The 24,964-nt window shown below is 34.8% G+C and overlaps 2 protein-coding genes across 4 annotated transcripts in view; one reads left to right on the top strand and one right to left on the bottom strand.

The window, feature by feature from the left end:
* Positions 1 to 24,964, top strand: part of LOC142331707 (organic solute transporter alpha-like protein) — a 207,147-nt gene that overhangs the window by 58,441 nt on the left and 123,742 nt on the right. The gene's annotated exons all lie outside the window — the stretch shown is intronic.
* Positions 871 to 23,928, bottom strand: LOC142331709 (uncharacterized). 3 transcript variants are annotated; one of them, XM_075377747.1, is made up of 10 exons: positions 23,698 to 23,928; positions 19,750 to 19,832; positions 16,966 to 17,049; positions 15,730 to 15,795; positions 10,146 to 10,211; positions 9,795 to 9,875; positions 9,438 to 9,524; positions 9,087 to 9,167; positions 6,686 to 6,766; positions 871 to 1,540 (listed from the first exon to the last, which is right to left on the bottom strand). In XM_075377747.1, the coding sequence occupies exons 1-10, from the start codon at positions 23,774 to 23,776 to the stop codon at positions 1,385 to 1,387; spliced, it is 864 nt and encodes a 287-aa protein (XP_075233862.1). In that variant the 5' UTR covers positions 23,777 to 23,928; the 3' UTR covers positions 871 to 1,384. The 3 variants fall into 3 exon arrangements, with proteins under 3 accessions (XP_075233862.1, XP_075233865.1, XP_075233863.1); XM_075377750.1 differs by lacking the exon at positions 10,146 to 10,211; XM_075377748.1 differs by lacking the exon at positions 15,730 to 15,795.

The raw sequence follows: 24,964 nt of genomic DNA, 5'->3' as shown, positions 1-24,964 counted from the left end.
CTTCTGCCTTACATATTCTGATCAAATCTGAATTAATGTACCTCCTTCAAGACGGGTATTGCGATATTAGGTCGTGTAAGATAAGTGTTTGTTTTGCTCTTCTGCCTTACATATTCTGATCAAATCTGAATTAATGTACCTCCTTCAAGACGGGTATTGCGATATTAGGTCGTGTAAGATAAGTGTTTGTTTTGCTCTTCTGCCTTACATATTCTGATCAAATCTGAATTAATGTACCTACTTCAAGACTGGTATTGCGATATTGGGTCGTGTAAGGTAAGTGTTTGTTTTGCTCTTCTGCCTTACATATTCTGATCAAATCTGAATTAATGTACCTCCTTCAAGACTGGTATTGCGATATTGGGTCGTGTAAGGTAAGTGTTTGTTTTGCTCTTCTGCCTTACATATTCTGATCAAATCTGAATTAATGTACCTCCTTCAAGACGGGTATTGCGATATTAGGTCGTGTAAGGTAAGTGTTTGTTTTGCTCTTCTGCCTTACATATTCTGATCAAATCTGAATTAATGTACCTCCTTCAAGACTGGTATTGCGATATTGGGTCGTGTAAGGTAAGTGTTTGTTTTGCTCTTCTGCCTTACATATTCTGATCAAATCTGAATTAATGTACCTCCTTCAAGACGGGTATTGCGATATTGGGTCGTGTAAGGTAAGTGTTTGTTTTGCTCTTCTGCCTTACATATTCTGATCAAATCTGAATTAATGTACCTCCTTCAAGACGGGTATTGCGATATTGGGTCGTGTAAGGTAAGTGTTTGTTTTGCTCTTCTGCCTTACATATTCTGATCAAATCTGAATTAATGTACCTCCTTCAAGACTGGTATTGCGATATTGGGTCGTGTAAGGTAAGTGTTTGTTTTGCTCTTCTGCCTTACATATTCTGATCAAATCTGAATTAATGTACCTCCTTCAAGACTGGTATTGCGATATTGGGTCGTGTAAACACACTGATCGTAACGGTGACACCTAATCAAAATCTGACAGCTCAACATACAGGACGTATGTTGAAGTTTGTATTTGTAGATGAACTTAAAACATGGAAAGCCGACCCGAAACACTCACCTTTGACCGTGGCCCTGACCCGACCCTGAACTTTAAAAAGTGATTAAACATTTTTTTAAATTGTTTTTTGGTTTTTTATTGTTTTTGGTTTTATTGGGTTTTTATATTTTTTATTGGGTTTTTATATGTTTTATTGTTTTTTTTTAATATTTTTTATTGCTTTTTATATTTTTTATTGGGTTTTTATGTTTTATTGTTTTTTTTATATGTTTTATTGTTTTTATATTTTTTATTGTTTTTTTACATTTTTTATTAGCTTCATTTTTTTTTTAGTATTTGATCCATTCTTTTCTTTGGATTGTTTTATTTTTTATTTCTAGTTTTCTGAACAAGGATGTTTTCTTCAGTGGTTCTAATTTCTAATGTTATTCTGTAGTTTTCACTCTTGGCATTTGCTTGTAGTTTAATATTATTTTCATATTTTGCATTATATCGTGTTCTTGAAACTTGATGCGCAATCTGGTACAAAAATTGTTAAAACATTGTTGTACATATACATATATACACACACACACACGCGCGCGCGCGCGCGTAAATCAATAAATTTATATTAATTTAACATTAACGATTTTCTAAAAAAAAAGCCGTGTTGGTTAAGGTTTATTTTATGTTTGCTAATGGAGGGAGAAGAACATTCGTCAGGCACATCACCTCCTTCTGACCATTTTTTAAGAAATTAGAGGGTTGTTTCTACACTACCTGTATACAGTTTTTGTCTCAAGAATATTCTAGATTCAAAAAATTCAATTTTACATTATATACAGGAAAAAACAGTTAATGCAATACATTTGCAATGATTTGAATCGACTGCAAGCCGATGCAAATCATAATCATCATCATCATAATTGTCCTCCCTTGCATTTGCAAGGGAGGATAATTATGATGAGTTATGTACCAACATAGTACGTAATATACTGAAAATGCAAGATTTACTTTGGTGTAAGAACAAAGAAAGTACAAAATAAAGATATCAAAAGTAGATCTGCACAAACCGAGAGAGCTAATATACGGATAACAAAAGTGCTGATATAAAACTATTAGAAATCAGCAAAATTCTTAAATTGAATTTTTTTGGAATGTATAACAATTTGGACAATGATCTGACGAGAGTGGGTTACCTTATATAATAGATAATTCATTTTTGTCATTATAAAAATATAATAGTGTTAATTTAAATTGTAAAAATGGCATTTATAATAAGAAAAATTACACATTTTGCTGGTATCTAAAAAAAAAAAAGCAAAAAAAATTTTATTGTTAAACACTAAATCCTCCTCTATGAATCATGAGACCTTGCCGATGGTGAGGGGGCTTGAGTGCTCAGGGATACAGAGTAGCTGGACCGAAGGTGCAACCATATCGGAGAGGTATCTGTTGAGAGCCAGACTAAGGAATGATTCCTAAAAGAGGGCAGCAGCTCTTTCAGTAGTTGTTAGGGGCGTGAGTCAGGACGACTTAAACGGCCGTATCAACATCACTCAGTCCTCTGAGTACTGCGCAGCTGAAAGCAATGGAAAACTACAGCTGCTTTTTTTCCAAGAAAATGAGGCTCTCTGCATTTTCACATAGCAATAATGGAGGCGCCTTCCTTGGTAAAATATTCCGGAGGTAAAATAGTCCCCCGTTCGGATCTCCGGGTGGGGACTACTAAGGAAGGGGTCACCAGAAAATTAAAAAATAACATTCTACGAGTTGGAGCGTGGAATGTTAGAAGCTTGAAAAAGGTTGGTAGGCTAGAAAATTTAAAAAGGGAAATGGGTAGGACAAATGTGGATATAGTAGGAATTAGTGAGGTTCGGTGGGAAGAGGAAGGCGACTTTTGGTCAGGTGATTTTAGAGTAATTAACTCAGCGTCAAATAATGGGCAGGCAGGAGTAGGTTTCGTGATGAACAAGAAGATAGGGAGGAGAGTGGAGTATTTCAAAATGCATAGCGATAGAATCATTGTAATAAGGATAAAATCAAAACCTAAACCGACAACGATTGTTAACGTCTATATGCCTACAAGCGCCCATGATGATGATGAGGTAGAGTGTATATACGAAGAGATTGATGAAGCAATTAAACACGTAAAAGGAGATGAAAATTTAATAATAGTTGGAGATTGGAATGCAAGCATTGGAAAAGGCAAGGAAGGAAATATAGTGGGTGAATACGGGCTGGGCAAAAGGAATGAAAGAGGGGACCGACTTATAGAATTTTGCACGAAGTATAATTTAGTAATTGCCAACACCCAATTTAAAAATCATAATAGAAGAATATACACTTGGAAAAAGCCAGGCGATACTGGAAGGTATCAGATAGATTATATCATGGTTAAGCAAAGATTTAGAAATCAACTCGTTGACTGCAAAACTTACCCTGGAGCAGACATTGATAGCGATCATAATTTGGTGATAATGAAATGTAGATTGGGGTTTAAAAACCTGAAGAAAAGGTGTCAGATGAATCGGTGGAATTTAGAGAAGCTTGAGGAAGAGGAGGTAAAGAAGATTTTTGAGGAGGACATCGCAAGAGGTCTGAGTAAAAAAGATAAGGTAAAAAATGTAGAAGAAGAATGGGAGAATGTTAAAAAGGAAATTCTTAAATCAGCAGAAGCAAACTTAGGCGGAATAAAGAGAACCGGTAGAAAACCTTGGGTTTCAGACGATATATTGCAGCTGATGGATGAATGTAGAAAATATAAGAATGCTAGTGATGAAGAAAGTAAAAGGAACTATCGGAAATTAAGAAATGCTATAAACAGGAAGTGCAAACTGGTGAAAGAAGAGTGGATTAAAGAAAAGTGTTCAGAAGTGGAAAGAGAAATGAACATTGGTAAAATAGATGGAGCATACAGGAAAGTTAAGGAAAATTTTGGGGTACATAAATTAAAATCTAATGTGTTAAACAAAGATGGTACACCAATATATAATACGAAAGGTAAAGTCGATAGATGGGTGGAATATATTGAAGAGTTATACGGAGGAAATGAATTAGAAAATGGTGTTATAGAGGAAGAAGAGGAAGTTGGAGGAGGATGAAATGGGAGAAACAATACTGAGATCTGAATTTAAGAGAGCATTAAAAGATTTAAATGGCAGAAAGGCTTCTGGAATAGACGGAATACCTGTAGAATTACTGCGCAGTGCAGGTGAGGAAGCGATTGATAGATTATACAAACTGGTGTGTAATATTTATGAAAATGGGGAATTTCCATCAGACTTCAAAAAAAGTGTTATAGTTATGATACCAAAGAAAGCAGGGGCAGATAAATGTGAAGAATACAGAACAATTAGTTTTACTAGTCATGCATCAAAAATCTTAACTAGAATTTTATACAGAAGAATTGAGAGGAGAGTGGAAGAAGTGTTAGGAGAAGACAAATTTGGTTTCAGGAAAAGTATAGGGACAAGGGAAGCAATTTTAGGCCTCAGATTAATAGTAGAAGGAAGATTAAAGAAAAACAAACCAACATACTTGGCGTTTATAGACCTAGAAAAGGCTTTCGATAACGTAGACTGGAATAAAATGTTCAGCATTTAAAAAAAAATTAGGGTTCAAATACAGAGATAGAAGAACAATTGCTAACATGTACAGGAACCAAACAGCAACAATAACAATTGAAGAACATAAGAAAGAAGCCCTAATAAGAAAGGGAGTCCGACAAGGATGTTCCCTATCTCCGTTACTTTTTAATCTTTACATGGAACTAGCAGTTAATGATGTTAAAGAACAATTTAGATTCGGAGTAACAGTACAAGGTGAAAAGATAAAGATGCTACGATTTGCTGATGATATAGTAATTCTAGCCGAGAGTAAAAAGGATTTAGAAGAAACAATGAACGGCATAGATGAAGTCCTACGCAAGAACTATCGCATGAAAATAAACAAGAACAAAACAAAAGTAATGAAATGTAGTAGAAATAACAAAGATGGACCGCTGAATGTGAAAATAGGAGGAGAAAAGATTATGGAGGTAGAAGAATTTTGTTATTTGGGAAGTAAAATTACTAAAGATGGACGAAGCAGGAGCGATATAAAATGCCGAATAGCACAAGCTAAACGAGCCTTCAGTAAGAAATATAATTTGTTTACATCAAAAATTAATTTAAATGTCAGGAAAAGATTTTTGAAAGTGTATGTTTGGAATGTCGCTTTATATGGAAGTGAAACTTGGACAATCGGAGTATCTGAGAAGATTAGAAGCTTTTGAAATGTGGTGCTATAGGAGAATGTTAAAAATCAGATGGGTGGATAAAGTGACGAAGAGGTATTGCGGCAAATAGATGAAGAAAGAAGCATTTGGAAAAATATAGTTAAAAGAAGAGACAGACTTATAGGCCACATACTAAGGCATCCTGGAATAGTCGCTTTAATATTGGAAGGACAGGTAGAAGGGAATAATTGTGTAGGCAGGCCACGTTTGGAGTATGTAAAACAAATTGTTGGGGATGTAGGATGTAGAGGGTATACTGAAATGAAACGACTAGCACTAGATAGGGAATCTTGGAGAGCTGCATCAAACCAGTCAAATGATTGAAGACAAAAAAAAAAAAAAAAACACTAAATTGAAAATAAATAAATTAAATAGAAAGGTTTGTTTGAAAAGTAACATATCTTTATAACTAAAATGAAATATGGATCACAAAAGAAATTCATTTATGACTTTCACTCAAACTGACTTGAAATTCAAGTCAACTCTTGACTGGAGTTAGTTGATTATGTACTAAAAGTAAACGCAGATTGTAAAAATAAAAGAAGGGTAATCCACAAATTAACTTTACGCTCACATCCTTTCTCGGATGCAGCTTTTTATGATGTGAAATGTCTGTGTAAATACAGTTCAGGTTAAGAAGGATTTCGCTTAGCCAGTCAGGCATCATGTGCGAGTAGCACTTTTGTTAAGTTTTGACAAACGCTCCTTCGATGACAACTGAAAATAACACAGTTGTTACCGCTTGTTTATAATTTTTTTTTAAATTCTAATGTGGTTAAATTATTATACCGCGTATTAATCGGTCTATTAGCTGATATAGATGTATCACTAAAAATCCATAAATCACATGCCTTAAATCTTATTACCTGCAATAATCTAACACCACGATGGAATATAAGGAACACTTACAAATTTTTATGATTTAATTGCAGGTTTTATTCGTTTATGAAAGTCATGCTTTTTGAAAGCGGGCCTAAAAATATATAAAACTGTGACAGGTGGCAAATTTTTTCTATAAAAATATTTTCTAAAGTTTTTTTCTTACATATACCAAACCTCACAATAAAAAAGAAAAATGTCTATTTTCAGACGGACCACAAAATTTGTGTGAGAAATGAACGTTCAATAAATTAAGATTCTGAAAGGAAAGATTGAGTGACAGCTATAAATGTACATTTTTTCACTAGCATATGTCGGTTGGTTGACACAAAAGAATGCGAATGTTTTGTAATAAATTTTAGTCGTGGAGTGATTACTCCTATTTTCCTATTATGGGGATAAAATTGATAATCATCAACATATTGTAAACTGCTTAAGATTAGCCGAACGTTCAAATGATCAGTCATTAAAATAAAAGATACAATTTAAATTCAAATATAGAAATTAATTATAAATTAAAAGCTTACTTCTTCACTTTTTGATGTTTTGATTAAACGTGACTTTATTGGTATTGGTATACCACTAGTGAAACCTCTATTATCTTTTAACTGAAAAAAGAAGTTTAAATTATTATAATTTTGCTATTTATACATTTCATCTATGAATACATAAATATAACCAATACTGATTTAAAAGTATATTTTATTTTTCTAAGTAAATTTAGTTAAGCAAATCTGCAGATAGAAATTGAGAATTTTAAAAATAACTTCATTGTAAACCCGCAATGGGTGTAATAGAGGGATTTTAGATGTGTATCCTCAAAGCTAACCACGAAAAAACATTCTCATATAAATAAAGGAAATCCGTATTTTTTTGTTTTCCAATGCTTCATTTTCAGTCAGTTTCTTCCATAAGTAAATCGAATACCGAATAAAATTATATAAATGAGGATCATTCAGGTATTCTTCAAAGGAACATGCATTACAAAGGAACAAGCATTAATACGCATTACATATCTCGGAAGTGTAATAGAACAAAATATAGATAAATAAATTACAATAAGGTAATTGGAAAATATATTCTGTCTCTTGTAGACGAAGATAACCGCTTTGTGACGATCCCGGTTGTCGCCACACACCCCCTCTCCATTCTTAGCCATGATGGGCTTTACCAGAGGTCTTTTTTAGACATTAAACCTGATACCCCATCACAATCAATTTTGCCCCTGTCAGGATGTCATGGTTGCAAAAAGGCTCGTCTATTTCCTTCAGTGTATTTACACAACTTACTATCGATTTACAAATAAGTATATTTGGTAATAGTAACCATCAGATACTGTAAACGCATTTGAGATTATCAAAACTTTCGTTCTTCGGCAACCGATCTCTAAGGGAGAGAGTTTGATCATTATCCATGCCGGAGGAGAAAGAGGACTTGACCTAACGTTCTCATTATGTGGCAGGCTAGTCACTGTTCAGGAGATTACCACAAACCAAATGAACATGAGTAATTATATGAAATGGATCGGTGAAATATTATCTAACCTTCCTAAAGAACCAAAAAGTGTTCTTGTAATTGATAATGCCTCTTACTTTAACGTTTTAACTGAAAAGGTACTGACATCTAACAGCATCAAAAATTAAATATCTTGGCTTAATCAAAAAGGAATACGATTTTTTGAGAGCTTCCTTAAACTGCAATTATATGGAATAAAATCAAACAGACTCGCGCGCTACCTTTTGGATGACATGTCAGAAGAAGACCGTAATGTATTATGTCTGTCTCCATATCATCCAAATTTAAACCCGATAGAAATTATATGGATAGAAGTAAAACAATTCATTGCAATCGAAGTACGTTATTTATTTAATATTGAAAGAATGAAAAATCTGAGGAACAAACCAATTTAATGGGACCAGAAAACGGATACTGAAATGAGATTACGAGATAGACATACAAAACATACATCGATCTCGAGAACCTTTAATAGACAATGCTTTAAAATCCTATGTAATTAGAGACAGCGATAGTGGCATTTATACGTATAGCAGGTCTCATACATCCAGGAAATTAGATTAAAGTAACGGTAATAAGCTATTTATGTTAATTATAATTAATAATAATTTGCTAAAACTGTTGTTTGAATTAAAAAAACAGCATTATGTTGTTTCAAAAACAGCGATTAAGTTAGTTTGATATTTTCAAGATAGTTAATAGTGCAGTAATCCAGCCGTCAGCCTATGTGTACAGCAACAGGCCGCCCGCTATACCAACACGCCTATCTTGGCGACGTAAGCAATCAGGCGGACCGCTAACCACCCGTTTTGCTATTTCATCAACACATGCATAGCATCATCAGGCCCCCCAATCATCCTCCACACTGATCATAATTTCAGGAAGCCAGCACCTATATTCCATTCTTTTTCGGCTTTCAATTGGAGAATGCAATGAAAACTGGAAAATGCAATCAGAAAAATAAACAAAAGATAAAAAAATAATAAATAATAACATTGAACATTTAGCTTAGTTATATATTTTGGTTTAATCATTTAATCTTCCCACGAGCTTCTTACTTGTACAAAACCTCAATAAAGAGGGAAAATTTATATTCGCAAACGGACAATGAAACTTAAGAGAAATGAAGACTCTATAATTAAGATTCTGGAAGTAAAGATTGAGTGACAGCTATAAAAGTACATTTTTTCACTAGCATATGTCGGTTGGCACGAAAGAATGCGGATGTAATTTTGTAACAAATTTTAATCGTGGAGTGATTACTGCTATTTTCCTGTTATGGGAATAAAATTGATAATCATCAGTATTTTGTAAACTGCTTGAGATTATCCCAACGTTCAAATGATAAATCATTAAAATAAAAGATACAACTTAAATTCAAATATAGAAATTAATTATAAATTAAAAGCTTACTTGGTCACTTTTTGATGTCTTGATTAAACGTGACTCTTTTATTGGTATTGGGTTAACTTTGCAAAAACCTCCATTTATTAACTGAAAAAACAAATTTATATTATTACAATTTTGCTATTTATACATTTCATCTATGAATACATAAATAACGAAAGAATTCGGATGTATTTTCATAACAAATTTTAATCGTGGAGTGATTACTCCTATTTTTCTATTATGGGGATAAAATTGATAATCATCAATATTTTGTAAACTGCTTGAGATTAGCCGAACGATCAAATGATCAGTCATTAAAATAAAAGATACAATTTAAATTCAAATATAGAAATTAATTATAAATTAAAAGCTTACTTGGTCACTTTTTGATGGCTTGATTAAATGTGACTTTATTGGTATTGGTATGCCACTACCACTAGTGAAACCTCGATTATTTATTAACTGAAAAAAGAAGATTATATTATTACAATTTTGCTATTTATACATTTCATCTATGAATACATAAATAATGAAAGAATTCTGATGTATTTTTATAACAAATTTTAATCGTGGAGTGATTACTCCTATTTTACTATTATGGGGATAAAATTGATAATCATCAATATTTTGTAAACTGCTTGAGATTATCCCAACGTTCAAATGATCAGTCATTAAAATAAAAGATACAATTTAAATTCAAATATAGAAATTAATTATAAATTAAAAGCTTACTTGGTCACTTTTTGATGTCTTGATTAAACGTGACTTTATTGGAATTTGTATGCCATTGGTGAAACCTCTATTATTTCTTAACTGAAAAAAGAAGTTTATCTTATTTCATTTTTGCTATTTATACATTTCATCTATGAATACATAAATAATGAAAGAATTCTGATGTATTTTTATAACAAATTTTAATCGTGGAGTGATTACTCCTATTTTACTATTATGGGGATAAAATTGATAATCATAAATATTTTGTGAACTGCCTGAGATTATCCCAACGTTCAAATGATCAGTCATTAAAATAAAAGATACAATTTAAATTCAAATATAGAAATTAATTATAAATTAAAAGCTTACTTGGTCACTTTTTGATGTCTTGATTAAACGTGACTTTATTGGTATCGGTATGCCATTATTTATTAACTGAAAAAAGAAGTTTATATTAATACAATTTTGCTATTTATACATTTCATCTATGAATACATAAATAATGAAAGAATTCAGATGTATTTTTATAACAAATTTTAATCGTGGAATGATTACTCCTATTTTACTATTATGGGGATAAAATTGATAATCATCAATATTTTGTAAACTTTTTTTTTTTTCTTTCCCTACTCTCCCCGACCGGATATCCATTTAAGTATACTCAGTCGGGGAGAGTGTCCTTTTACTCTAAGGGAGTGTCCCCCGCCCACCGGTTGTACACCCGGCACGGCAGGTTTGCTCCCCCGGTCTCGGATCTTTAATTTTATTTTATTCGCCCGCCTCTAATCCCCCGCCTCGGAGACGGGGTATGGCTACGCCACCTCCCATCCCCTCAGCAGGGAACCGGGTCTCGGTCATTATGTCTTTGCCTCTAATCAGCGGTACCGCCCCCACTAAGCACCGAGGCACCGGCAGGAGCGGCACCGCCAACCGGGACTCGATCTTTTATTTGTCCCACACTCCCCAGGAGTTCCCCCCCTTCTCAGGAACCCGCACACCACTGCGTACGGGCCCTCCACGGAGGGACTGTCCTAATTTCACAAACCCCTTCTTCTGTCCTCTTCTTCCTTGGTGCGTAAGATTTCCCCGGCAAACCTACGGAACCAATCCCAGTTATCGTCACTATAGACCATCCAATTTAAGAGGTTTTCAGGTGTAAGTCTGTTGTCCGAAATTTCTCTTCTATTTGGAGCCCATCTTGGGCATACAAACACAGTGTGTTCCGCATCATCAGTCTCTGGGCAGTACACACATTGTGGGGTAGGTCTTTTTCCAATTCTAAACAGATAATGGCCGAACGAGCCATGCCCCGTCAACAGTTGTGTCGTATAAAAATCTACATTACCTATTCTATTACTAGTCCACATATTTATGTTGGGGATTAGTCGCCTGGTCCAATCCCCAACTCTAGAGTGTGTCCATGTATCCTGCCACTCTTGATCAATTAGCCGTTCAATCTCATCGTTGGACATACCCCTATATCTAAATGTTCTTTGTTTAATTTGTAAATCAATGGGTAGAACCTTCGTTAGTATACACAGCGCGTCGTATGACACTGTTCTGTGTCCCGCGGCTACACGCAGTAAAGCAAGCCTGTGTACTCTTTTTAATTTTGTTTTGTTTCTCTGAATATTCATTGTATCTCCCCATATCGGGGCCGCATATAAAATTGCTGACGTGGTAGCCGCAGTTATCAGTCTCCTTATTACCATTTTCGGTGTACCATGGTTCTGGAAAAGAGTCCTTAATGCCTTAATCAAAGGGGTGACCTTGTTACAAATCATCTCTACGTGTTTGCTAAATCTTAGGCTTTTATCCAAAAGAACCCCTAAATACTTTGCTTCTTTGACCTCCTTAATTCTCTCTCCTCTAATGTTTATATTGAGGTTTCTAATAGGTCTTCTACCTGAAAACACCAAACAACAGGATTTGTTAGGGGATATCTGTAGCATGCTTCCTACCAGCCATTCATCAATTATTCGTAACGCCTGATTTGCTTTATCCTCTAGGTTATTAACTTCTCTGTCTTCTACTAGGATAGCAATGTCATCAGCATATCCAACAACAACAACCCCCTCGGGATAATCTAATCTAAAAATTTTGTCATAAAAAATATTCCACAGTATAGGCCCAAGGACTGATTCTGTGGAACTCCTCCAAATATCTCAAATGTGGATTTTCCTTCTAACGTTTTAACCTCAATGAATCTATGGTAAAGGTATTGATTAATCTGGTTGACTAGATAATCACTTATATTCATGGCTTGTAATGCTGCGATAATGGCTCTCCAAGGAACAGATCCAAAAGCATTTTTTATATCCAACATTATAATAAGTGGGATTTTCCTAGTTCTCCACGTGCCGTTTCTACTATTTAATGCCCAGGTCTTAACTTTGTCGATCGCGTTTATCGTAGACCGGCCTTTTCTAAAACCATATTGCTCCGCATGTAAACAACCTTTTTCCTCGATTTCTTCTCTGAGTCGGGTTTCTAGTAATCTTTCGACTACCTTACCCATGCTATTTATTAGTGTGATTGGTCTGTATCCTACTTGTTCTTGATTTGGTCCTATTTTAGGAATGAAAACAGTTCTGGCTTCTTTCCAACTATTGGGGAAGTTACGGTTTTGTAAGCCATAACTTGCAACATCCACTAATTCCCAGGGTATGATCCTGGCAAGGTCTTTAATGATGGCGGCAGGTATGCCATCCGGTCCTGGACTTTTTTTATTTTTTAATTTCATGATGGCTTCCAAAACCTCCTTTTGAGTAAACCTGCCAGCCTGACACTCAATTACCTCTCTATTGAGATCTTCTATTCTGGGAAATAGCAATTTAACCTGTCGTGCCGACATTTCAGCACTCAATGTCGGCACGTATCTTCCCAGGCATTTGGTCACTATCCTAAATGCCTTTCCCCAGGGATCTTCGTTAAGCTCTTCACACAACTCCAGCCATTTCTTTTTTTTAGCTTGTTTGATAAGGAAGTTAAGTATTTTCCTAGCTTGTCTGTATTGCTCTATCGCAAGACGCCCTTCTTCTTCCATTCTATTTCTAGCGCGTAATCTCTGAGCTGCTCTTTTGTATCGTTGCATGATTCTTCTCTGCTCTTCTATCTCTGCAGACCACCAATAAACCGGGTGATATTTATTGTTACTCGGCGGTATTTTAGCTATCTCCTCTTTAATTATATCCTGGAACGCCTCAGGAGTTATTTGTGGACAATTTTTGATTCTGTTTGCTGTGTTGTTGGTAACGCGGTGAATCTGTTGTTCTGTCATTCTACTGAAGATGTTTAACTGTCTTCTTCCTGGTGGGTACTCTCTAAGGGTGACTAAAATAGCCCTATGGTCACTAGCAGTTTCTTCGTTAAGGACCTCGAAGTCGATTGAGTCATTACGGATCCTACTGTCGATTATAACCAAATCAATTATCGAATTATGTCCTCTTGCGCTATAAGTGGCGGTCCCGTCGTTAACACAATTCGCGCCATTAGCCTCAAGCAGTTCCTCTAGTATTCTTCCTCTAACATTAGTGTAGGCCGCACCAGCTAGCGCTGTCTTACAATTGAAGTCGCCTAGGACAAGCGTTCTCTTACAGGAGCGCGTCATGACTTGCTGTAAGTCAAAAAGTCTATTTTTAAAGTCTTCCGTAGTACAATTAGGACTAATGTAAATTCCTATTATTATTATATTGCTTAACTCTACGGCTACCATACCACCACCCCTATGATACAGGTTGTAGTCCACATTGCCAGCAATCCTTCTGATGGCCACATCCCCATTCCTGTCAGTCACCCAATGTCCCCTGGCCGCCAAGTACACATTTGGTTCCGTGGCCACCAAGAAGTCGGCATCGTACCTTGTTGCAATCTCCTCAGACAGATCACAAGACAAGCGACTTCTATTATTATTAATTAGTATTACTTTAGTCATGACCTTTGTTACAGCACGGGTTCCCGGTCCTATGTGAAGTGGCTCCACAGTCCAGGCATATGGTTGCCTCCTTGCAATCTAATTACATGGCCGGGTTTACCACAGTTGAAGCAGAGGTTTGAACGGTCCTGGCCTCTGCACTCTCTTCTGCTGTGACCGACATCCCAACATCGATGACATTTCTCTATATCCGTCCGGATGTAGGCCCTGCAACTCACCCACCCTACTCTCAGCCTTGCTGCAATTAATTTCGTTGCATTCCTTTGACTTGTGACCACCGTGGCATTTTTTGTGTTTCCAAATGCCTCCCTTAGTGATGTGACCTGACCTAGTACCTTCTCCTCGTCCTAGTACCTTCTCTACCGCTTCCCTGATCTCTCGCTCAGTAGTGTCGCCTAGCATGTCTTTTACATGAACAACTGTTCTACGGTCTCCTCTTGTTCTTATATCCACCTGGAGATCCTCTGCTCTGTTCTTCAGCAGGGAGGAAAACTCCCCCGCCTTCTGCGCCCCACTAATTCGGACCTCTAGTTGTTGATCCCTTCCCTGTTTAATTGACAGTATTTCGCCGGCCTCCACAACCTTAACCTTTTCTTTCATGGTTTTCAACAGATCGGCATAAGATTTACCGGGGGCCCTTACTACAACCGTTTTACTTTCAACGACCGGGGGGGTTCCCCTTCTTGTTGATACCGACCTCGACCTTGCCCTCCCTTGTTCGCTCAGGCTGGGGAGTAACATCCTCGGCAAGGTCTTACCCTTCCTCATCATGTATATTACTATTTTCCTCACTATGATGCCCGCTGGACCACTGGGAACCACAAAGACAACTGACTCCAGCTTACCTACAGCTCTTCGTAAGGCCTTTATAATATGAGAGGCCATTATCTTATCTCCTTCTCTAGAATCATAGATTACCGTGTACCTAGTTCCGGTATTTGTGATCTTTCCATCTTCGAGGATGGTGGAGTCTTGTAAGATCATTGCCCCAGGTGCCGTCCCAACATACCGGCTGGATGGCTTTAATCCATTTAAATCGATGAAAAAACAGCTGTCATCTCCTGGTCTTAGATCTTTCTCCTGGGTCAGCCTGTTCATTACCCAGGTTGACCATCATGTGGGTAATCTGTCTATCAGTTGTTCATCTGTCAGCTCTACATCTAGAATATCTGACATCTCGTTCCTGCCATGACTTTCGGTTTGCGTACTTTGGTCAACTGTGTCTGGAGTCTCATCATTTATTCGTTGTAAATCTTTATAAATTTCTGTCAGCTCCCTCTCATGAGCCTTGATTGCCGTTACACTGGCCTTGCCAGTTAGTTGCCTAAGCTGTAATAGTGCATTACCCAGCCTGTACGTAACCTCCTTCAAATTAAGGGGGGCCTCCTCTTCTTCTGATGAGCCTGCTCTCGGCCGCTTGGCGGTTCTCCCCTCTACTGTCTTTCACTTTGCTTTTCCTTGATTTAATCCTGCAATGTCCATGTCTTCTGAAACTTCAGAAACACCATCCCTCTTTCCGGCAGTTCCCCTCGAGGGCCCAGCCTCTGGAGAGGCCTTATCTTCTATTGGAAGCGAGCTTCGTCTTCTCATGACTCGGATTCAAAATCAGGGGTTGAGTCCGAGTCCTATGATACCCACTGCGACCACTATGACACTAACCACTGCGACCAGCAGTCAACTATGAACCTTATTGCCAATAGCTATAAGGCTACTCAGTTAAAAAATTCAATAAAAAGGTCAGTCCGCAACCAAAAATCACCAAATTATATTAAAACACTTCCGAAAATTTTCCACCGTCAATTCCCAATTCCAAAAATCAGATATAAAACCGTTGATCCGAAAAAAAAAACAGTATTAGACAGAGCGCACAACAATACGTCCGACCGCAACACAAGCTTCCACTCGACTAATATTTTGTAAACTGCTTGAGATTATCCCAACGTTCAAATGATTAATCATTAAAATAAAAGATACAACTTAAATTCAAATATAGAAATTAATTATAAATTAAAAGCTTACTTGGTCACTTTTTGATGTCTTGATTAAACGTGACTTTATTGGTATTGGTATGCCATTATTTATTAACTGAAAAAAGAAGTTTATATTATTACAATTTTGCTATTTATACATTTCATCTATGAATACATAAATAATGAAAGAATTCGGATGTATTTTTATAACAAATTTTAATCGTCGTGTGATTACTCCTATTTTCCTATTATGGGGATAAAATTGATAATCATCAATATTTTGTAAACTGCTTGAGATTATCCCAACGTTCAAATGATTAATCATTAAGATAAAAGATACAATTTAAATTCAAATATAGAAATTAATTAAAAATTAAAAGCTTACTTGGTCACTTTTTGATGTCTTGATTAAACGTGACTTTATTGGTATTGGTATGCCATTATTTATTAACTGAAAAAAGAAGTTTATATTATTATAATTTTGCTATTTATACATTTCATCTATGAATACATAAATATAACCACTACCGATTTAAAAGTAATATTGTGTTTTTCTAAGTAAATTTCCTTAAGCAAATCTGCAGAAGGAAATGGAGAATTTTAAAAATGACTTCATTGTAAAGCAGCAATGGGTGTAAAAGAGGGGTTTTAGATGTGTATCCTCAAAGCTAATCACGAAAAAACATTCTCATATAAATAAAGGGTATCCGTATTTTTTTTCTTGCAATGCTTTATTTACAGTCAGTTTCTTCTATATGAATCCATTAGTAAATCGAATAACGAATAAAAGTATAATATAAATGATGTTCATCCAGGTATTCATCAAAGGAACATACTGCATTACATATCTCGGAAATGTAATAGAACAAAATAAAGATAAATAAATTACAACAAAGTAATTGGCAGATATATGCTGTCTCTTGTAGAGGAAGATAACGGGCTTTGTAACAACCCCGGTTGCCACACTTCTCCCTCCATTCTTAGCCATGATGGGCTTTATTAGAGGTCGTCTTTTAGACACTCTAAACCTGATACCATATCACAATCAGTTTTGTCCCTGCCAGAATGCCACCGCTGCAGAAATCCTGGTGTGATAATTCCATCAGTGTATTTACACAACTTATTATTATCTATTTACACAACAGGTAGGTATATTTGGTAATAGAAAACCATCAAATATTGTAAATGCATTTCAGATTATGAAAACGTTCAAATGATTAATCATTAAAATAAAAGATACAATTTAAATTCAAATATAGAAATTAATTATAAATTAAAAGCTTACTTGGTCACTTTTTGATGTCTTGATTAAACGTGACTTTTGAATTGGTACCGGAATACCGCTGCAGAAATTGTTATTATCTCTTAACTAAAAAAAAGAAGTTTATATTATTACAATTTTGTTATTTATACATTTCATCTATGAATACATAAATATAAATAATACCAATTTAAAAATAATATTGTGTTTTTCTAAGCAACTTAGTTAAGCAAATCTGCAGAATGAAATGGAGAATTTTAAAAATAACTTTAATGTAAAGCAGGATTGGGTGTAAAAGAGGGATTTTAGATGATGCGTATATTCAAAGCCTACCATGAAAAAACGTTATCATATAAATAAATTAAATCCATATTATTTTTAATATGCATTATATCTCGAAAGTGTTCTAAAGAATTAATGTATTAATAAATAAAATACAATAAGATAATTGGAAAATACATTCCGACCCCTGTATGGGAAGAATCTGCATTTGTAACTTCCTCCAACGCCGAAGATTTCACACAGAAATTCTTCTGTTATTTACTTTCAGTTAGACTATGCATTCAGGTCGTTACTTAATTTAGTATTTTAAACACCAAAAAAATATTCTTGTTCGAAGCAAACAATTCTTGATTGCAATAACAATTTTGTCCTACTATTCCATTAATTCGAAGACCTCTTGATTTATTCAAAGATCAAGAAACAAATTCACAATTTTAATAAGTTTATAAAGCAAACATATCCTATCACTCTCACTCTCTGCTGTGGTCCAATTTCAGAAGCGAGGTCAGTGCCCACAACCTTCCACACCGCAGTTCCATCACAGATCTCAACATATATATTTAATCCTAACAGCGAATATCTCAGCTAACCTTGGCTTGATACCAAAACGCTTATCTTGGCAATTAAAGGAATCAAGCGGGCCCCCTTGCCACCCTAAACTATAAACTATACTATGTATAGTTAACTATACTATCTATAGTTTGCTATACTATCTATAAATTCATATCAGATCCCCCAGCAATCCTCCGCAGGTCTATGAATCTCAGAAAACTAGCAACTGTATTCAATTTCCTTTTCAGTTAACAATTGGAAAATGCAATACTAATAAAATGGTTTGAATGAGCAAATGCTTACTTACACATTACGCGTTAAGTCTTTTATCTCCTCATGAGCTTATGGAATCACCAGATAGTCGTCGATTTCATTATTCATCACGAACCACAGTGGTTGCATTGTGGTCCGAAATTTTTTGTTCTGAACTGCTAGATGTCCTCGATGTTGCTGTTACATGTTGTACCCTGCCATAGATCCATATCGGTTTCAAGAATACCTTACATAACAATACTCTGAGAGAAACAACTGAGACCCCCTGTCCAGTAACCAGTACATCTGCTTAATCCTAATGTTTAGTTGCTTTCTTCTTTCTCTAACCAAATATCTCTATCTCATACGAAGATTCAGGTGCAAATCTAGTGCCCAACACTGTTTGTATTTGGAATATCGTGAGCAATCTCCACTTCTCATCGATGGGACGTCCTACTGCGGCGAATACACCCAAGTTTGACGGGAGTACATCTTGGTCTGTCTTCAAGCGGAAGTTCAAGGCAGCATCAATTCGTAATAGTTGGACGGCTCTGGAGAAGACCTCGTTCCTGATCACCGCACTTCAGGGCCAGGTAGCGGAAGTTCTTCAGACTATGATGACGTCATTGTAGCTCTAGAGACGCCCTTACTCAGTCTCTGCGACTGGAGGCAGCCGACAAGCTGTTTCGTCATACTTCTCGCCTTCGATGAATGGGTTCGACTGCAACGACAAATCGGGAGACGACATGAAGACTTCCTTGAAGGCGCCAGTTCCCAGAACGATTACAACAAGAGACCGCAAATAATGCCTGCTGCAGCATCGAAAATCAAGGGTAGGCCAGTCTACTGGAACTCTGGCGGACCAGGCCAATTAAAACTAGATGAAGAAGAAGTCTACGACTTCCGCTTAGCCTCAGAGAACGCGCCGGTCAATTTAGTTTTAATGTACACATTCTGCAATAGGTAGGAGTTGCTTTAGAATAATGAGCCTGTGCTTCAGTACCATTGTGTCGCCGCAAGCCAAATCACCAGGTAGCAGTAAACAAGTGCCGAAAACACGAAGATACCAGCTGCTGTCTTTCCAGAACATTAAGTTCAATTTGTAGTTCTAGACTAAAAGCAATGTCAATGATGTTCTCAACCGATAGAATCTTGGAGCTTATAAATTGCAACTACTTCATGAAATTAAACCTAACGATAAGCCACAAATAGTTTAGTCCCTAACAAGCATGCTAGACTTCATTTCAGATGAAAACTACCTGATGCGTATTTTATTTGCCGATGAAGCAACATTTCATGTCCGTGGAGTCGTAATTCACGAGTATACGACTCAGACTACATTATCGTCCGCAACTATCTAAGAGAATATCCGGTGTGTATCCTGCGTAATCGAATTTTTGGGTCTTTTTTTCACGAGTGGACTATTAAGCGCGTAGTGTTCTTGGACGGTTAGAGAACTTTTTGTTTACGCAAACTGAAAATAGAGGGCATAAATTTCGAACACGATGAAGGTAAATGATGCGTAACAACTTTGTCAGAATGTAAGAATTAGTTGTCCGGTAGCTAGAGTAGCACCGAGGAAACAAAAGTTAAAAGTTTTGTATTATATTAGTATGTATATTTCTTTATGATAATATTAATAGTAAATATCGACTATTAAAAGCCTAATAAACAAGTAAAAAAAATCTAAGTAGATCTTTAATATATAAATTTATCTTTTACCTTTCCTGTATAAGGGTTGAATAACCTTTCTATACGTAATTTCATGCTGTATTGAGGTTTAACTTTATCAGGCATCCGTTCATCTGTTATTCCCATAAAAAAAACAATGTTTTAGATTAGTTCAAAAAAATAAAAATAAAACTAACATTTAGTTTACCTAAACTAAACTTTGTTATATTAACACCTAATATAAATTTTATTAACTAATTAGAAATATGTGAAATATTTCATTTAAATTAATAAAGCATCGGTAAAATTAAAAAAAAATAAAAATACATTTTTATACCCTATTTTATAAAAAATGAGTATGATTTTTTTAATATAATTTTTAACAATATGTTTTAAATAAAAATAAAAAGTTATTTTAATAAAGATCAGTAGGAGGAGAAATAGTTTGTAGTAATTTTACTTTCTAACAAGTCATAATTGCGATATTAATCGTCTGACTTTAGGAGGAGAAAAAGTGACTGAAAGAGAGAGAATGACAGGCAGTTAGGCGGGAGAACGAGAAAGAGATAAATAAGATCGAGAGAAATAGGGAATGCGGGAAGGAAAATTAAACTACAATTTCAACAACATCCATGACGCCGGTGAAGAGGATATTTTGGATTTATTAGAGAGTTGGATTCCGATTAAGCCTTTCTCACCTAGGGAGGAATCATCCCACTGTAGAACAGGATCAATTGTGATCCTACCTCAACCGTTCTATTTAATATGGCATAGTTACTTGAACGGAAGCTTTTCCCAGATTAATATAAAGAGAAATTATAAGAATTCTTTGACACTTGCTTGAGTGCTCTTCAAGGCTTAGTGTTGAGGTTTATCCTCTACTCCGGCTTCATTGCGGACTTTCCGGTTACAGAGAGTACCATTACTGCATCGTTTGCCGACGGCACTCCGACTCAAGCCTTAGCCAAGTTGCAGTCAGGGTGAAACTTTAAGTCGAGGGGTTAAGAAAATGGTAGATATTGGCTCATATGGCATTCACGATGAGAACAAGTGACTTCCCCGGAATCGATTTGACGGAGATTACAACCCGCGAGCTGACTGTGCACGGTATTTAAGTATTTACCCAGATCGTCGTCTGACGTGGAAGGTTCATATCGAAGAAAAAAGTAAGCAGCTAGGTATCAAATTTAAAGAGCTATATTGGTTATTCAGAAAACCGCAATTATCAGTATATTACAAGCTGCTATTGTATAAAGTGAATATAAAACCGACTTGGATATACAGAATTCCACTCTAGGGTAAGGTAACCAGCAATATATAGAGATTACTCAGAACTTCCAAAGTTCTGAGTTCTGCACCTCGTAAACATTTGCGAGGAGCTTAAATTAGGCGTCATAGTTCGCACGGTATAGTAAAATCCATGCGCACTTAAGTTTACCGTGTGTTCGGGAAGAAGTCAGTCGACTCGAAACAAAGTACAAAATTAGACTAGATGTTCACATCAACCATCTAGGTCTTAACCATTTGGACAATGGCGAAGATGTTAGGGGGCTACATACGAGTATACTAGAACTAAGAACGCGATTGTGATACTCAGGAAGAGGCTTTTCTTCTTGAGTCGTGCATCATCTAAATATTTATGTTTGTGATGTTATTTGTTTTTATGTTATTTAGTTGTTTTACCGTGTGGTTTTAATCGTATTAATTGACTTTTTTATGATTTCTAAAACCTTGTTGACTGGACTGTTAACACTTACTGGCCGGACTGCTATCTTTGATTTTCGATTGATATTTTTATAATGCATTTACGGTGTTTCAAGGAAACTCCATCATACTTTCTTATTGTGATGAAATTAATTTACGGTTTCTAATTTCGAGACAAATTATAAATATAATTTAATATACAAAAAAATTTCTACAATGTTTAATTTCTTTTATTTTTGGAATTTTTTTGCGGTGTTCTTAACTGTACCGAGGAGCTACTTCAATGAACGTATATTAAACTCTGATTTTTTTGGATGGCGGGTAGTGGGGCGCAATTCAAAAATTTTAAAAAGCTCGATCAAACGAAAACTGTAATACAATCAAAACTAAATTGTAATCGCTCAATCTAAAATGGCGACCGACAATGTTTTTGTTTCAGATCGCTAGAAAACTACGGTTGAATCCTACTATTTAATTTTTTGTTATTTGAGGTATCTCGATTCTTCTTTTGTTAAAAGTATAACTCAGTCGCTCCGATTACTGATAGCCCCGATTAGAGTATTCGACTCTCAGGACAGAGGTGGTTCAAAACTTTTGAATGGGGCGTACAGTCATGTGATGCTTTGTTTTAAAAGTCTTTGCAAGACAAGTAAAACGGTATCAAAAAAAAGTTATAACTTTTTAACCCAATATGGCGACAACGAATGTCATGTACGTTAGTTAAAAATTGAAAAAAAATTTAACATTTTTAAAATATTTAATTTAATTAAACATATATATTCTTGAATTTAGAAATAATTAATTTACTGATTTTTTAATTTTAAATTTTTATTTCATAAAAATACTTTTAAGAAAGTAAAATAAAATTAAAATCTAATAGAAAGCTTAATTTAGATTAAAAAATGTAGAACCGACTTAGAAACCAGGTTTTATTTTTAGCTTATTTAAAAAAAACTCTAACCTTTTGGTAAAAAACAATGTTTGTAGAAATAGTATTTATATTTGGAGAAATAAACCATACAAAGCAACAGAGCTAACGCATTTAGCTGTTTTTAGGTGTTTTAGCTAAACGCAAGATTTTACGATTTGCTGAACGAATAGATAACTCCAGCTGAGATAGCTCGTTGACCAATCGGACAAACTTTATTCGTGAGATAAAATGTGTTTTCCGTTTAAGAAAGTGCTCCGCGTCGCTATACTCGCAACGCGACAAATGCGTTGATTTAACGCATTTTAAAGGTCGATTTGGAAGTATTGAATGGCCAGTCAGATCACCTGACCTGAATACCGTTGATTTCTTCCTATGGGGCATTTAAAATCAACCGTTTATAGCTCACAACCGACTTCTATCGAAGAATTAAGAAACGCATCGAGATAGAATGTAGGAAGATTTCATCAGACTTTTCACAATGCGAGAGAAGCTTTGGAGCAGCGTCATTACGGCATGAAGGAACAGGGAGGGCAGTTTGAACATTAATACGAGGTGAGAAGCAATAACACTTTTTAACTGAAATAAGTGCAAGCAGTATTTTTAATTCTTGATTAAAGAATTTTTTTTAAATAATAGAATTAGTTACACATGAAAAACTAATTAAACTGCAAACCTTATTTATTTATATTAAATAAAATTCTTTACTATCTGAAAAATTTTAATAATTTTTTCAATCTTTAATTAACGTTATGATATATATTTTCGCTATTTTGGTTTAAAAAGTCGGAATTTAATTTTTTTGTTACTGTTTTACTTGGCTCACAAAGATCGTTAAAACATGGTACCACATAATCATATGTCTTATTTAAAACTTTAAATAAGAGAACGAACCCTTTAAAGTGACATCAAATGATCATCGATACCATTTGAAATTCTAGAGTTACCCCCCTCTTCCCGCCGCCCAAAAATAAAAGTGTGAAATGCACGTTCATTGAACTATCTAATTTTGCAAAAAGAAATTAGTTGTACGTACTTCATATTTTTAGATTGATAATATACATTGAAAATTACAATTAATAATTGTTAGATTCGTACACATTTCCTTATCTTTATCTTAACACGGTTCATAGATGGGCCTAAATAAAAAAAATTGATTTTTTTCTAGATATTTTCCAATATAGAAATGATATAACCGTAAAAAAGTAAAGCAATTGGAAAAACGAAGCTTTCCCGGTTTTTATATAAATCTTTTTTTTATTTCCATTTTTAGTAAATTCTCTGAAATTCTTTCTGTGTGAATAATCACACACACACACACGCGCGCGCGCACGGAAGGAAGAGAAACAGAGTATAAATTTGCTTACCCTTAGTTATCACATATAATTTCGAATTTTTACGAACGAGAGTTTTTTTAATCCTTGGCATATTTGATACTCTCATCATTTTCGCATATTCTTCTTTAGTCACAAAAACATTAATTTCTGGAACTGAAAAAACATCTTCTATCCAGTCTTTAAAGATAAGATAACATAGGATGATATAATAACTTGTTTCAAAATAATAACTTGTTATGATAAAGATTGCAAACAAGCTAATTATTGCTGCAGGATGAATAAAAATATCTAAAACAAATAAAAATAAATGAAACTTAAACCTTATTATATAAAAACGTTAAAAAATGCTTAAAAATTAATTTACGTGCAATGAAATCTAAATTAAAATTCTCGTATATTACTCGCATCTTTTCTGGCAGAAGAGAACAGAAATTCTGTTTTTTTGTTACCTGATATACTATCAGTTAACTTTCTGCCACGGGTTACTTACGAGTTGCCACAAGCCATTAATAAATTTTAACGTTTTTAAACAAACAGTTTTTTCCCAACTTAATTTTTACATCATATTCTACGACAAAACCTTAATTTAAATGTCATACCTATTTTAAAATATCGCGCTTTCTCTTTGAATTCAAAGATATGCCCGATATCAAAATTATCCCTTTATAATCGATTAGATTTTTGATTGATCAGTCCATTTCCCGTGGAATAGAAGTTTTTGAATTTACCAATAACGCTTCAAAGTTTAAGCAAAAACAATTTCAATTTAAAAAGTCCTTTACCGCTAAATCTTGTTAAGGCAACTCGTAAATGGATCTAATAAACAAAGATTTTGCTTCGAAATTCTGAAAGAACAGTATATACTTAAAATTACAAAAATACTAGTTACAAAATATGTTACTGCAAAAAGGAAATTTTATAGTAAGAAGAAGGGAGTTGGATTTTCGATAGGTTGACATTTTGAACGGTTGAAAATTAACCGCATTCCTAAACTTTTATGAACATCTATTAAAAAATGTTATTTTCTAAGAAAATTATATCGACTATAGAGGGATTATCAAAGTTGTACTTTATGGATTTTCACTTCAAAAAATACATTAAGATTTATAAAAATAATTATCGGTTATGTATCTTTGTAAAATATAACATCGGCGTTTGATAAAATATTCATTTTAAATCACAATATTAAATATAAAGAAATATCCAGATTGAGATGAAAAGATAAAGAAATTGTAATGAATATGAACTTCATTAAACGTACTGTATGATTCATTTTTACATAAAAACTGGAGCGCGC

This window comes from Lycorma delicatula, chromosome 10 (genome assembly GCF_047948215.1).
Source record: "Lycorma delicatula isolate Av1 chromosome 10, ASM4794821v1, whole genome shotgun sequence".
Classification (NCBI taxonomy): Eukaryota; Metazoa; Arthropoda; class Insecta; order Hemiptera; family Fulgoridae; genus Lycorma; species Lycorma delicatula.
Note: the sequence above shows the minus strand (reverse complement) of the source record. Positions and strands in the feature narration are given on the sequence as shown.